General features: G+C 48.9%; 1 protein-coding gene across 2 annotated transcripts in view; it reads left to right on the top strand.

Moving 5' to 3' along the window:
* Positions 1-1156: 1156 nt before the first annotated feature.
* The window catches only part of EPRS1 (glutamyl-prolyl-tRNA synthetase 1), a 49671-nt gene continuing 35127 nt past the window's right edge, over positions 1157-15700 (top strand). For both annotated transcript variants that reach the window (XM_004613013.2, XM_055144310.1), the window contains exons 1-6: positions 1157-1344; positions 5203-5287; positions 8009-8108; positions 8862-9018; positions 10658-10797; positions 12212-12306. In XM_004613013.2, the coding sequence (XP_004613070.2) occupies positions 1299-1344; positions 5203-5287; positions 8009-8108; positions 8862-9018; positions 10658-10797; positions 12212-12306 (623 nt within the window). In that variant the 5' untranslated portion in view covers positions 1157-1298. The remainder of the gene's footprint in view (positions 1345-5202; positions 5288-8008; positions 8109-8861; positions 9019-10657; positions 10798-12211; positions 12307-15700) is intronic.

Genomic DNA, 15700 nt, shown 5'->3' with positions numbered 1-15700 from the left:
AGAAGTATGCTCACAAAATGTTACTGAGTTACTCCAAACCCACGGAACTAGCTTCTCTGGCACTGGCTGCTGCCGGTGGTGGTGATGTTGCCGGGGTAGGGGCAGGGAGGGGGACTGAATGTTTTTTTCTTCTTAAGCTCAGAAAGTGAGGGATCATCTGTGTAGCCAGTTCCATCCAAGACATGGCCAAGACCCCAGACTGGATAGCACTGGCAAATCTTCGCGCATCCTTAGGTACCCAGCACTTTGGTGTATATGTGTTTCCAGGACTTTCCCGGTAAAGACCCACTTTTAAAAATTTTTTAATTTTTTAATGACTCACCGTGAGGTAGTTACAGACTTACAAACTTCCGTGCTTACAGTACAATGATCGAGCACTCATCCCTCCACCAGTGCCTATTTTCCACCACCAATGTTCCCAGTATTCCCCCCACCCCCCACCCTGCCTCTATGGCAGGGCATTCCCTTTTACTCTCTCCTTTAGGGTGTTGTGGTTTGCAATGCAGGTATTAAGTAGCCATCATATAGTCTACTTTCAGCACACATCCCCATCCCAAGCCAGCCCTGCAATTATCCTTTGCTTGACGGTCCCTTCTCTATCCGAGCTGCCTTTTCCCGTCACATGTGAGGCCGGCTTCCAAGCCGTGGAGCAATCCTCCTGGTCCTCATCCCTACTATCCTTGGGCGTTAGTTTTCCATCCTGTTACTTCATACTCCACAAACGAGCGCATCCCTCTATGCCTGTCCCTCTCGGGAAGACCCATTTTGTGTGGAGGTTCCCAGGAGCGTCCAGGTCCGTAGGAATGCTCCTGCATGTGCCCTCCTCATAGAAGGGTGGTAGAGCCTCCTCCACTTCATCTCCATGAATGAGAACGAACCCGCAGGAGGCCCCGGGGAAGTTCGCCGGGAAATACAGGCAGCCAAAGCCCAGAAGCGCTCCCTATGCCAGGGCGACGCGCGGCGATGACGCACACGGTGTGGCCGAGCCGGCACCCACGGCTCACTGGCCCAGCGAAGGCGCCGGGGCCCTCCGGCGCGACGTGATGACGCCATCGGTGCGCGCGATGCCCCGGTCACGGGCAGGGGAGGGGCTGGGGCCCGGAAGTTGAGCGATGGGGCAGCGCCGAGTGATGACGCGCTAGGTGTGCGCGTGCGACGGCGGCCGCGGCGACAGCGGCGCAGGGGCGGGCCGAGGGCCGCGGCGGCGTCAGTGGCGCGCACACGTTGCAGCTTGTGGCTTTCGGCGTGGCTGGTGTGGAGCCGGCGCTCGGGCGGGAGCACGGACGGCCGGGTCGGCGATGGCGACGCTCTGTCTGACCGTGAACGCGGGCGACCCTCCGCTGGGTGAGGTGCCGCGGCCGTGTCAGGACGGTTGCGTCAGCCGGGCGGGGGCGGGGCGGGGCAGCGCGGGGGTCCCCGGTGCCCCTCGGGCCCCCGCTCACTCTCCTCTCGGTGGAGGCGCGGGTGCCCCCCCTCGTTAAGTTTCCCTCTCTGGGGCGGGCAGGCGGCGCCGCGCACTCCGCGCCCGCCCCGTCCCGCTCCCCCGCCTGGAGAGCGTCGTCTGGGAGCCACGTTGCGTCCGGAGCCGGGAGCCGGGGACCCGGCGGACGGGCGGGGTCGCCCCCGAAATTCCAGCGGGGGGCGCGTTTCCCTGTCCACCGAAGGCGGCGGAGTACCCCGCGTCCCGGGCCTTGGCCCGGCCGCCTCCGCGTGCAGCTGCCGTGCGGCGGGGAGCGGACTGCCAGAGTGAACTGACTTGTCACGCAGGCGGTCTAGAAAGCGACTTGGGGAGTTGCACGGGGTGGCTGAACGGCGTGCCGACTCCGTATTCCTGCGTGGGTCCGAATAGCGTCGATGCAGCAGTACTGCCTTCTCAGCCTCTGTGCTGTCGGAGACCGCGGCAGCGGCAGCTCCGGTGGGCTAGCCGTTCCGGGGATGGCACTTTTTGTTGTGTGTTTTGATTTTGGTAACATGCATCCGTTGTCACCGCCGGGAGTAACTCCGAGTGGCGTGGAAGATCGGAGCTACACCTCCCCTTGTAAATATTTCTTTAAATGACAGTGTTCTGCTAGTTTCTGGGCAGCCGCACACAATTCATTGAACTTTCATTAAAGAAACGGGTTTGGTAGGTTATAGTACTGGAAGTGTGGCCTCGTGGTGAAGAGCGAACGTAAGTGAGTTCTGGAGATCAGAAGCCAGTATATACTAGGTGCGGAATTTTTGATTGTTCCTTGTTAAGACGTTTCTTTCGCTTAGAGTTTGGTGTGAGATTTGCACTGTAGATAGTTTCTAGCTCTGTGGCTGTTACTGTATTAGAAAAATCTTCCTGAACAGGGCAGATATGTTTCCTTAATGAATTAGAGACCTCAGAACCACATTTTGCCTATGTTCTTGGGAAGGATCTTAAATTTGTTGTTACTTAGAAAATGTTGATTGGTTCACATTTTCCCCTCTTTCGCATTTCATTCTGGCTTATTTCAGTGACTTTTGTGGTCTTAATATGCAGTGCCATGAACTGTTTAGGAAAAATGTAGCACTGTAGCACCGTCATCCCGTTGTTCATCGATTTGCTCGAGCGGGCACCAGTAACGCCTCCATTGTGAGACTTGTTACTGTTTTTAGCATATGGAATATGCCAGGGGGTGCTTGCCATGCTCTGCCGTGCGGGCGGGATACTCTCAGTAGCTTGTCGGGCTCTCCGAGAGGGACGGAGGAATCGAACCTGGGTTGGCCGCGTGTAAGGCAAACGCCCTACCCGCTGCCCTATCACTCCAGCCCATTTAGGAAAAATGGCATTGCTAAATTGCCCCGTTTTATAGATTTTCTTTGTTGTTTTGGGGAGCACACCTTGAGGTGCTCAGAACCATTCCCAGGAGTGCTTTGCAGACCATGTGGTGCCCATGGAATGGGGGCTTCTAACATTCAGACTGCACTGGCCCTGATTGGTGTGTTGTTTGCTTGTTTTTGTTTATGTTAAATTAAAATTGTATTTAAAGTGGCTCAAGAACAGAACAGAACACTCTGCCCAGTGCCAGTGGACAGCATGCTTCAGATCCTGCCTTTTTGTGTTTGGGTTATTGTTTGTGATGGTTTTTGTGGGGAGGGGCCCACATTTGTTGGTGCCCAAGAACTACTCCTTGCTCTCTGTCCCTGGGGCCCTGGCAGTGCTGGGGGTCAAATTCAGACCTCTCACATGCATCATATGGATTCAGCACTTTGAGCTGTCTCTGCCCCCACCTTTTCTCCTTTTATTTATAGGGGTGCAGTGCTCAATGAGCACTAGGGACTCCCAGTGGTGCTTTGTCTGGGGGGTGTTCAGGGGCCATGTGAAGTCGGGGATTGAACTCCGACCCTGTGTGTGCTAGATTATGTGTTCCCACTGGAGCTCATCCCTGGCCTACAGTGCTCCCAGGACCATTTCTCCCAGGTCAGAATACTTACAGCTCAGTGGACCTCAACGCAGGCAGCCCACAGTGGTACACACACCTTCCCAGATGCCACCATGATGGCGGTGGTGCCTGCAGGGGGCGCTTGGGAATTGGGAATGGACAGCAGCCTGTTGGCCCCTCCTTGTGGCTCCCAGCCCGGAGACCTTTTCTCTCTTCCCTTGGCTTGGACACTTCTGACCGTGAGAGACTGCTTGGAGAATGTCTCCCAGCACGTGGTTTGCCGTTCCTTGTGCTTGCCTCAGCTGGGTCTCTGGCTGGAGTATGTTTTGCTCTCACTGCACCTAATCATTAGTGTGTGGGCTGAGTCTCCTCATGAGCATGATTCTAACCTCCATTACTTAAGGTAATGTCTGTGAGCCTTCTACGAATTTTCTTTTTGTAATTAACAGACATCTGTGGGGTGGGGCCATGTGACCATTCTCCATCCTGTCAGAATTGACCCCCTGGTTTCGTCATCCAGGGTGATCTCCTGCCTCATGAGAGATGCCAAACAGTACCCTGTGACCTTTTGGTTCTGTTACTCCTATTTATACTGGCACTTTTCTGGGGTGTGTGTTTGTGTGTGTATGTGTGTTTTAAGGCTCTTTCCCATTCAGAAATTCCTAGCCAGTGTTCTTAAGAGTAATTTTGTTGTTGTAGTGATCATGGGAAATGGCCCGCTCTCTGCAGGTAGTTGTTGCCTCCCCCACTTCCTTCTTCTGCCATGCACCCCCCTCCTGCCCACCGCTTTTGCTCTGCTTTCTGTCACTGGATTTGCTTTTCCCTAGAATGGCCTAATGGCCTCTGTGGAACCACATGGATTCCTTAGTCTCTTACTGATTCTTTGGTCTTCACCTCTTTATTGCCTCTGTCAGCCACTTATTCTTTTCATTTGCTAAAATAGAGTATATATGAATACACGAAAATGGGCCCTCTTGCCAGGGTACCTTTTTTGAGCCCAGTCTTTGTAACCTTTTAGCATTTTGCTCATTTTTCTTTGTGCGCGTCTTTGTCACCCAACAGATGTTCCAGGTTTGTCTTGCACCTACTTTCTCTGCCTTCTCTCCACCGCCTTGTTTCTCATGAAGCTAGGGACTTAGACACATCGTCTGGCTGCCATCTGAAGTCAGATTGAGGGTGGGGAGAGATAGTTCATGAGGAGGCTGCTTGGCAGGGCGTTTATCTTGCACACAGCTGACCTGGGTTCCATCACTGGTGCTGCATATGAACTCCTGAGCACTGCCAGGAGTAAACCCTGCTTACGCTGCTGCCCAAAACCAAAAAAAGAAAAATGACGAATCAATCTAGAAAACATAATGTAGTGGGAGGCAGATTGTTCTAGACCATCTGAGGCCGCAGTCAGATCCTACCTCTAATTCACACATTTTGGACTTGGACCTTCTGCCGTAGTTTTCTGTCTCTAAAATGGTGTCTACCTCTTTAGAGGATTTCAGAGATGAGTAAAGCATCTGGTAAGATGTGTGTCTACAGACACTAATAACTGTGGTGTTTGTGCCAGGAAGGGGGAGGCTAATCACAGCACCTGAAAGGGAGCTGCACATATCCAGAAGTGGTCACACTCTGCCATGGCTGCAGTCGGGGTTCCTTCTGTCACCAAGACCAGAGGGCCCTGCTGCTTACAGACCAGTGAGAACTGCTTGCTGGACTTTTTATTGGTTTGTTGACTCATCCCTACCTGTGCTTTATGATTCAGCTTTTAAATACTACGTTGTTTGCGAAGGGAAATAAGATCTTTTCATCTTACTATTTTTAGGAGCTTTGCTGGCAGTGGAGCATGTGAAAGACAATGTCAGCATTTCCATTGAAGAAGGGAAAGAGAATATTCTCCGTGTATCAGAGTAAGTCCTTTGACTTTTTCTTTCTTTTTTTTTTAGTGCTGAGCAACATTTTAAAAAATACTGAAGATAAATGATGCTCTTACTTTACTTGCTAATTAGTATAGTGTCTTGAGATTTCCTTCGCTTGTGAAAGAACTAGACTCAGATTTATGTCTGTCAACGTACTATCTGGTCCCACTTGTTTCAGAGAAACTAGCAGTGTGAAGGAAGATTTATACATACTGGGGTTTTGTTTGTGTTTGTTTTTTTTTTTTTGCTATGGTGGTCCCCACTGTCTGTCTGTATGCAACAAATCAGAGAGAAATATATGTATATGCCTGACTGGGAACACCTGTAAAGGCAATTAAAGGCTGCCTCAAAAACCTCCATCCCTCTCGGAGAGCTTGGCAAGCTACCCTTGGCATACTCGATATGCCAAAAACAGTTAACAAGGACGATCCTCATTCCCTTGACCCTGAAAGAGCCCCCAATACACCTGTAGCACACGACAGGGATGAATGGAGACGTTACTGGCGCCCACTTGAGCAAATCAATGAACAGCGGGATGACAATGATATAGTGATATGATGGACCCCAGGACCTCACCTCGGCGAAGCTGGGGCCTTGCCCCTGAGCTCCATCTCCCAACCCCTGGTTTTTGGTTTTTGTTTAATTGAATCACCATGAGATAGAGCATTACAAAGCTCTTCATGATTGGGTTTCGGTCATGCAATGATCCAACACCCATCCATCCACCAGCATCCATTTCCCACCACCAGGGTCCTCCATTTCCCTCACCATCCCCCACTGTCTCCTGGCCTGCCTCTATGGCAGGCACTTTCTTTCTTTCTCTCTCCTTTTGTGTGTTACGGTTTTCAATACAGGTACTAAGAGGTCATAATGTTTGTTCAGGGCATTCAGTATTTTTACCAGGAAGGTAATGCTGGAGTAGCTTTTTAACGGAGTGGCAGCTTTGGGGTTTGAATGTGACCGCCGAGGCTTCCAAAAGTACAGGAAGGTAGGGGGAGGTGGCACATTCTGACCCCGAGAAAGCCTAGAGATTTCAGTCACAAAATTCGCATACTCAAATTTTCAGTAGATTTGATCTTGGTGGGGTCCATCTTGAGACAGTGGAGTCCAGCCGGGGTCATGGCAGCAATTTTGGATTGTGGGAGCAAGAGTCTTGGGGGTAGTCTACTTGGGTGGCATCAAGTTGACCCACCCTCCTCTAATTTACCCGAGGCAGTTCAGCATGTGTGTGTCCAAGATTAACTGTGGCTTTTGATCTCTTGAGATTTATTTGTCTCTGAAGCAAGGTTGGTAGAAGAGATTACATGGTGGTGCTGGAGTTGGTTCGTGAGGGTGACTGCCAGTACTTCTAGGAGTGTAGGGAAGTGGGGGGAGGTAGCCCATCCCAACTCACAAGAAAGCCTGGAGATTTCAATAACAAAACCTGCCTATCTGAATTTTCAACATATTGTTGTCTCTTTGAGGTCCCTCCTGAGACAGTGGAGTCCGGCCAGGGGCAGGTGATTTGGGTTGTGGGACCAAGCGGCTACTAGGAGCTCTGCTTGGGCAAGCACCAGGCTGACCTGCCCCTGCCTCCCCTCCAATATAACCTGGTCTGTTCAGTTTTGCATGGGTCCAAGATTAACTGTGGCTTTTGATCTCTTTTGAGATTTATTTATAGGTCTCTGAAGCAAGGCCAATAAATTAGCTTGTATAGCTGAGCCAGAGATGGTTTGTGGGCATGGCTCCCACATCCCTAACTTTTGGCCATTTAATTTCTTGGGAAACTTGGTCCCAAGTTATTGGGGTGCAGCCAGAATCACAGTGGCAATTTTGAAGTATCAGGAAGCCTTGAAGGCATCTTCAGGCTGCTGATAATCCTCGCCTGGAGGCACCATACCCCTTCCCAGCTCTTGTTGGTGAGGGTTTTAGTGTTATTACAATCTGATGGCAAGTTGGAACCTGTTAAATAGGAATTTAGTGGGAATTAAATATGCTGAATCCCATGAAAAGTCCAAGCTTGGCATATTAGACACATGAAACAGGCTTCTGAAGAATTTTTAATGTTGGAAATGTATTTACCCAGTGATCATGGAAAATGAGGACATAAATGTGAAATTCTGTATTTGCCTAGAAAAAATGTGTTTGGGAAGTATGCAAGTTTTAAAGTATTTGTGTCAGGGCCATGGGCTTGTGGGTGATGATTGGTCCCTTCGGTGTCATCATTTCCTGTCCTTTTTATTGTTTGCTCTTTAGCTTGGTCATCCCGCTTTTCTCTCCCCCACACCTGTCTATATCTGCTGCTGTATAATATCTGAAAGCCTTGGTTTGGTCTGACTTGCTCTCATGCTTGAATGGGCCACACCGGGTGGAGGGGTGGGAAATGGGGTACTGAACTAGGAGTTTTTACAAAGCAGTTTTGCCATTTCATTCTCACCTGTAAACAGGCCAAACTGACCTCTGTGACATATTCTCGGCAGCTGTAATTCAACATATTTTCAGTCTGTCCTCAACACCTGACAGTTATTTCATAGATGGATGTAGAAAATTACAAAGGGATGAAATGTCAGGGTGCCTCCTGAAGTGAATTGTTAGGATTAGTTGAACACTTCTGAATAAATCAGTATTTGATCGACCTAAACACTTCTTTGGTCGACAGTTATGAAAGGCTTCTTTTGTCCCATGTGCCAGCACAGTGTCTCATTTTACGTTCATCTCATGTTTCTGTTCCAGAAACGTGGCGTTCACAGACATCAATTCCATACTTCGCTACCTGGCCAGGGTGGCCACCTCCGCTGGGCTGTACGGCTCAAACCAGCTGGAACACACCGAGGTGAGACCCATGCTCTTCTTCACTGTGCTTGAGACTTGCTTCCGCTTTTGAGAAGTTCTGTTGCTGGCTCACATACTTGGTCCTGCACAAGGGGGTTATCACCGTCAGCCAGACCTGGTGACAGGATAGTCACTGGATCTCAGTAGGGAAAACTCATGGGCACGAAGTTTGAATTTTGACTCAGGTCAGTTGTCCTGTTGGGGTCAGTGGGGGGTTGTCTTTTAGCTGAGCAGGACGGTGTTTGTATATGGACACATTTTATTGGCCTCCTAGGCCATGCTCAGGGGCTCAGGATCACTTCCGGCAACACATGACCCACCAGCCTGTCAGTTCAGCATGAGATACTGCAGATGTGGTGCTATGAGGGCCTGGCAGTGTCTGGGACTCCTGGTACCCACCCCCGGGCCAGCCAGATGGGCACCCCAAATCCTGTGCCCCCTCCCTCTTCTGCAGGTTGCTTGTGAGAACTCAGAGTCTAGAAAAAACTTTTTTTTTTTTAAAGTTTTTTTTCCCAAGGTCATGCCTGTGGTTTGGGTCCATTTTCTTTTACAACTATGTCTTAGTTCCTTAATGACAAACAGTAGATTAGCTTCCAGTACTCTGTGCAGATGATGGGAAGAGGGGGGCGCAGTGGGGAGATAACATGGTTGCATGTACCCCAAGCCTCAGAGAACTCGTTCTCTGGGTCCCTGGGTCCCTCAATTCTTAATTTTTTTTGTTTCCTTCCCTGAAGTGCTTTTCATTTCATTCTAGATTGATCACTGGTTGGAGTTCAGTGTGACAAAATTATCTTCGTGTGATTTGTTTCCTTCTGCACTCAACGAACTCAATCTTGGCCTGTCTCTGAGGACTTACTTAGTAGGAAACACCTTGAGCTTAGCAGATTTATGTGTTTGGGCCACGCTGAAAGGTAGTGGAATGTTCTGATCATACTAAAGAGTGTCTTTGGGGCTGGAGAATGCTTTTGCCTTGCATGGGCCAATCCCTAGCACCCCATATGGTCCCCTAAGTACCACCAGTTGTGATTCCTGAGTGTAGACAGGATAAACCCTGAGCACCTCCGAGTGTGGCCTCACAACAAAACAGAAAAGAATGTCCTATGAAGTGTATGCTGTTTTAGTAATTGTACATTCACTAGATTAGAATGTAGGATGACATTACTTTGTCCTCTCCCCCCCTTGCCTCTCTTCCCCCTCCCCCCCTTGTCCCGGTTTTTCCCCGGAGTTTAGGCTTACCCCAGTCTCACCCATAAAGGTGTTCCCGAATCTCTCCCATCCCTTTGTTTAGCTATAATCACTTCTCTATGCTCTCTTCCCCAAAACAGTTAATCCATGGCTTTCCCTTAATCTGACTCTGCTAATTTGTAAGGTCAGACCTTCCTAGGACACTGAATATTATAACATTGCCTTTCTCCCCTCTTTATGCCTTTTGAATAATTTACTTTAAAGCTATGTCTTTTTTGTATATACACAAGAAGACAATATTATGTTTTTGTAACTTGGGACTTAATTGGCTTCGAATATTATTCCCTCCCGGGCATCTGCTTTCTCCACTTAAGCCTCAGTTGCCCTCAGTTCCTAGCACCCTAAAAGCAGGGTCCCGACGAGGGACGGGACGGATCCAGGGCAAGCGGTGAGTTGTGTGCTACTCTGGCATCGAGATGGGCCTGGGCAAAGTGCCTAATTCTTAACTATAAGTTAAGAGCTTGATCATAGACAAATGCTCTCATGATCCAAAAGTAATGATGAGACTAGGACCCTGCTAGGGATAGGAAAGACCGATCTGGGCTGAGCACTGTAGTCTGAGATTGAGATGGCCCCAGGAGAGCAATTCCATAAGCTTTAATGCATCTCTTATTGTGTCCATACAAAATGACTAATATTATGAATTCTTATATGTTTGCTGGCTGAGGAGAAGAGAAACACACTCATGGGACTCTGCCCTTGGGTGGATCCTCCTGCTAAAAGAGAATTAAGTCCTAGGAGAAGCATCCCCTAAGGGAAAGAAACCTCAACCCTATTGATGGTGACCACACCTATGTGTACACCTCAACCCCCTCATGCTGGGGAGATTTAACTAGGCTGTAAGAGTGGGTTGGGGGGCCCAGATCCAGAGATCCAGAGAGAGATCCAGAGCTGGGAGAGAAGCAGAGAGAGAGAATGAAATAAACTGATTGAGCAACCAGTTTGGCCTTCTTCCTTCCGTCGCCTGCACACACAGCAGTTCTAGGGCACTGAACGCAGGCGGTGAGACAGAGCCGCCCGGACAGCCCGCGAGTGCACGCACCCCTTGGCGTGCTTTAGTTTTTTACATTAGAAGACCCAACTTCACATTGATGATTGTGTTTGTCTGTCTGTCACGGCAGTCACAGTGGCTGATCTTACAAAGACCCATGCTGCTTCTTGATTTCCTGTCTCATCACAGGAATTCCCTTGGAACATTTCATCACGGAGCACAGCAGTTTCATATTTATTTAAACTGCCCATAAAATAGATTTGCTTTTGAAATTGCAGGTTTGTCATACGATTTTATACTGTGTTTGCTAATAGGAAGTGCTGCATGGCAGGAGGAGTTGAGGCAGAGCAAGGCCCCAGTGCACGTGAAGCGCTGGTTTGGCTTCCTGGAAGCCCAGCAACCCTTTCGGTCAGTCGGCGCCAAGTGGAACATTTCCCCAGTGAGAGCTAAAGTGGTGAGTTACAATTTCTCAGACCCACATCTCAAATCTCAGGGTTTTTTTTTTTTTTTCTTTTTTGGGGGTTACAGCAGCTGTGCTTGGGGTGACTCTTGGCCCTGCACTCATGATCACTACTGGTGGTGCTTGGGGAACCATATGCAATGCTAGTGATGGAATCCAGGTCTACTACGTGCAAAGCAACCTGATCCATGTATAGCCAAGTAATTATTTCAAGGCTCCAAGGGTAGGCTGTGGGGTGGCGCTTGGCTGAATGTAGGTTCACTTCCTGCACTGCACTGTGGCCTCAGCACTGTGCTTAGAGTCCCCAAGGACTGCTGGAAATTACCCAGAAACAGTCAAGAAAAGACAAAGGCCCAGAGGACTGTAGTACTTTCTGTTCCAGTAGGAGCCCAGGTCTACCCCCACCCACAGAATCCCCAAGACCACCAGGAGCAGCCCTGGCACTTCTCTTATCACCAGTTCCCCCCTCCTCCCACCAGAAATGCTTATTTCCAATGACATGGGAAGTCACTCATTACTGGGTTCAGACTCGTCACTCCACTTGGTTGTTCCGGATGGAATCTTCCTCACCTTTCATTGCTCTGCTCATTGTCTCGCTCAGTGGGGTCTAGCATTCTCCTAGCTGTAGATTTTTGTTCTGTTTCCATTGTTCCAATTCATAATTGCATTCCTTAACTTCCTCCGTGTGGAAAGGTGGGGGGAGGGTTGCTGATGAGCAGGGCATGGTTGGGGCCACACAGTCTGCCGACGTTGGACCCAGCACTCCTGCTCCAGCCCTTGGAGCTTTCCCCCAACCTCTTTCGTTCTTTGTAGTTTTTGGTTGGGGTCATGCATGCCGTGCCAGGGATCTAACTCTGGGCCTTAGACATGCTGTCATTTGCTCTGACGCTTGAGCCCTGTGCCCAGCCCCAAACTTCTTGGATCTCTTTCTAGTTCCTCTCAGTGTGAATATGGCCATCAATCTTAGGAAATCCAAATAAATGGTTGCTTTATCCCTCTCTGTTGCCCAGAACACAGAAACCAAGCTTCCCGTTTCTGAGTAACCCATCTGTTTCTGCTCCCTTGCCCTTCCTGCCCTCATGCTTTTCTTGCTTTGCTTTACCTGCTCTTCCCTGCCTTTGAGGCTCACACGTGCTGTGCTCCCTGACTGAATGAACATTCTCCATCAGACACTTTCCCCCTTGGTTTTCCAAGTTCCCTGTGGCTCTCACTGCTTCTGACGGCTGTCCGCTGGATTGATCCCCGTGTGTATGTATCTCCCTCCTGCTGAGCTGATGGATATCCTTGAGGCCGCCAGTGCATAGATGTTCACCTTCCTCTCTCACAGCTCTGCCTGGCACACAGTGGGTTATGAGTAAACGTTGCTATTTAAGCATTTGACCATGTGAGTTTCTGTTCTGCATTTCAGGCGTCCGAGAAGAAGCAAGATGTTGGGAAGTTCATTGAGCTCCCAGGTGCCGAGATGGGGAAGGTTACCGTCCGCTTTCCTCCAGAAGCCAGTGGGTAAGACAGTGGGGCTCACACTTGGGCTTATTTAATGGAGAACTTTAAGGGTGGTTACGAGATGCTTTGCTTATTTGTAGGTTTTTAAATATAGAAGGAAGAATCATTGTGGGAATTAAAATTTTCACAGCATCTTGATCATTTTTTTTTTTTTTTTTGCTTTTTGCATCACACCCATCGTTGCTCAAAAATTACTCCTGATGGTGCTCTGGGGACCATATGGGATGCCAAGGATTGAACCTCGGGTCAGCTGCATGCAAGGCAAATGCCCTATTCTCTGTCCTATCACTCAAGCCCCAGTGGTTTCTTAATAATTGACTGCTTTAGAAAATTTGTGGGTTTTTTTATTAAAGTAGTAAGAAAGACATTTCAATTTTTTCCCAGAAATAACTTTATTTTTTACTTATAATTTTTCCCTCTGTATTGATTGAGATTTTGTGCTACACAGAACATCAGTTATGGTTTCACATTCCGAGAAAGAATTTCAGTTGTAGAAGAAAAGTGTTCACAAGGCCGGAGAGATAGTATAGCAGATAGGGTGCTTGCCTTGTACACAGCAGACCCAAGTTCACCACTTCTGGCATCACATATAGTCCCCCATGCACCACCAAGAGTGATTCCTGAGTGCAGAGCCGGGCGTAAATCTTGTGCATCGCCAGGTATATCCCAAAACCCGAAAGAGTTTTCGAAAGAGGGGAAAAAAAAACTTCATAAAGCAGAAGTTTTAAGTTTTATTAACCTTTTGAGATTTTTCAGACTTCTTTTTAGTAAGGATTTGTGCTTGTATCCTAGGGAATTCTTAAAATGAGCAGTAGAAATCAGGGTAGAATTGTTTTGCTATTTTTTCCTAAAGGGCAGAGAGTGATTAGCGGTTCAGTTCCTGGTGAGTTCTTTCTGTCTCTTTTTGTTGTTTTGGGCCACACCTAGCGGTGCTCAGGACCCCTGGCTCTGTGTTCAGGAATCACCCCTGTGAGGTGCCAGGGATCGATCTCGGGTCGGCCACATTTCCCTCCAGGCAGCTTCTTTCTGTTCTTAGTAGGCTTCCCCCATCCCCTCCCCCCCCCCTTTTTTTTTTTTTTTTTGATTTTTGGTTCACACCTGGCATTGAACAGGGGTTACTCCTGGCTCTGCACTCAGGAATTACCCCTGGCCGTGCTCAGGAGACCATATGGGATGCTGGGATTTGAACCCGGGTTGGCCGCGTGCAAGGCAAATGCCCTACCGGCTGTGCTATCTCTCCAGCCCCTCTTACTCTTTTCTACAGAAGGAAAAAAAAATCAGATTCGAAGGACACATTGGGGCAAAATCTTTGTAGGTTGAGGCCTCTAGCCTGGGACTGTGCTCTGCAGAACAGCCCGGACAGCCTCTTGCCCCTTCCCGCGTGCCTGTCGGGGTGGGCGTGGGATATCTGCTGCAGCCATTAGCAGATACCAGGCTGTGTTCTGAAACAATGTGGCTATTTTTGGGGGGGGGGGGGCAGTTTTACTTCAGTGTTGTCTTTTTAATTCTCAGCCAAATTCTAGCCCTTCTGTAGTATATGGGATCTGTCTGCAGGTAAAGGAAGCGCTTTTGTTTTGCCTAAGGATTCTTCTGATGGTGCCAAGAGCATCAGAGGCAGCAGTGTCAGTGTTAGTGCTCCCTGTTCTTTGCTGCTTTTAAATCCTGATTGCGGCAGTAGGCCAAGCACAGGTAGGAGTGGGAGAGATGTTTTGGGAAATGTGCAGGTGGATGCAGAAGGGCAGTTGGTACCTTATTGGGTGGAAGCATTCATACGTCTCCCTTCTCTCAGAGGGGCAGACCCCTGGGCTCCCACATACCTGACGGAGCTCTTGCCCTGTACCTCCATCACTGATTTGCTGAAAGCCACCTTAAGCCCTGGTTATTGGTGAGCCGTGTGCATACTATTACCTGCCAGCGTCACTTAGGTTAGTCTAAGTTAGCAGAGACTCTGCTTTTGGCCCACTGCAGTTAGGGGCTCAAGTTTCCTATGTTAGACTTTTGGGCCCTACGTGGTACTCAGAGCTTACTCCAGACTCTGAGCGCAGGGATCATTCTCAGGAGGACTTGTGGTATGAGGTTTCAGGGGTCAAATCCAGGTCAGCTGCATGCCAGGCAAGTGCCTTCTCTGCTGTCCTGTCTCTCCAGTCCCATGCTGTTATTTTCAGCTCTCAGCGCATTTTTATGCATCGTTTGTGTGTGTGTGGTATGTGTTACTTGCAGGCCTGCTCTGTGCCTTCCTAGTGCAGCATTGAATGGTAACAGTTCTCTGGGCAAGACACTGTCACTGTCTCCATCTGACAGGTGGTTCTGGAACGGATTCTAGCAACGTGCCCGACTTCCACATCCTCTGCAGCTCTAGGGGCCCTGGACTCCAGATAGTCATTTCTGTACAGTGTTACTAGAGCACTGACAGTGATTCTAATGTTCTTCAGCTATTTCCTTGATATACCTTGTCTCCTGAGCGGAATTATTTTTGTAATCTTGTGACTTATCTCCTGTTAGCATTCTCAAGGTTTGGCATTGTGAGGACTGACTCTCCCTCTGCCTCTTTTTTTCATTGTTGTTGTTTCAGATTTACTAAGAAAAATGTTTTAAGTCCAAGAGGTGCTAATATGGCCCCTGTATGTTGATTTCTGGGTAAGAATTGGTGGGGGCTAGTAGTCATTGATAAGTTTTCTGTTGGCAATGAATTTTGCATGTTTTCGAGGTAACAGTTTTCAGTGAAATAGACGACTAGTATTTCTGGTTCTTTCCCAGAAAGATCTCACAGTTTTTTTACAGAGAGAGAGAGAGAGAGAGAGAGAGAGAGAGAGAGAGTCTCGTGGGTGTCGGAAAGACCAGAGAGAGAGAGAGAGAGAGAGAGAGAGAGAGAGAGAGAGAGAGAGAGAGAGAGAGAGAGAGTGAGTCTCGTGGGTGTCGGAAAGACCAGAGAGAGAGAGAGAGAGAGAGAGAGAGAGAGAGAGAGAGAGAGAGAGAGAGAGTGAGTCTCGTGGGTGTCGGAAAGACCAGAGAATTTGTCTTAAAGGACAGATGTAGAGGGCACAAAACACCTTAACGAACGGTAAGTGGGACAGCCACAAATGACTAGACTGACAGCTGGACAGAGCAGACAGGCAGAGCACAAGACCAGCAGGGCCATGGCCAGGAAGGGACACTGCTAGCAGCTCAGATGCTGCGCCGCTGGGCACGGGAAAGGCATGTCTGCAGAAGCAGACATTGAAGGGGCATCTTCAAGACATGCAGAATCCAATACAGGAAAACAGCCTTTTACATTTTTACTTTTGTGAGCTGCCAGGGCAAGTCCCCAACAGGGAGCTGCACCCACAGTTTTTCGCTGATACCCACCCTTTTTCTGTTCTAGAATCTGATCTGGGAATACGGTCCTTTATTTCAT

Source organism: Sorex araneus, chromosome 7, assembly GCF_027595985.1.
Source record: "Sorex araneus isolate mSorAra2 chromosome 7, mSorAra2.pri, whole genome shotgun sequence".
NCBI lineage: Eukaryota > Metazoa > Chordata > Mammalia > Eulipotyphla > Soricidae > Sorex > Sorex araneus.
This window is presented reverse-complemented; position numbering and strand designations above follow the sequence as displayed.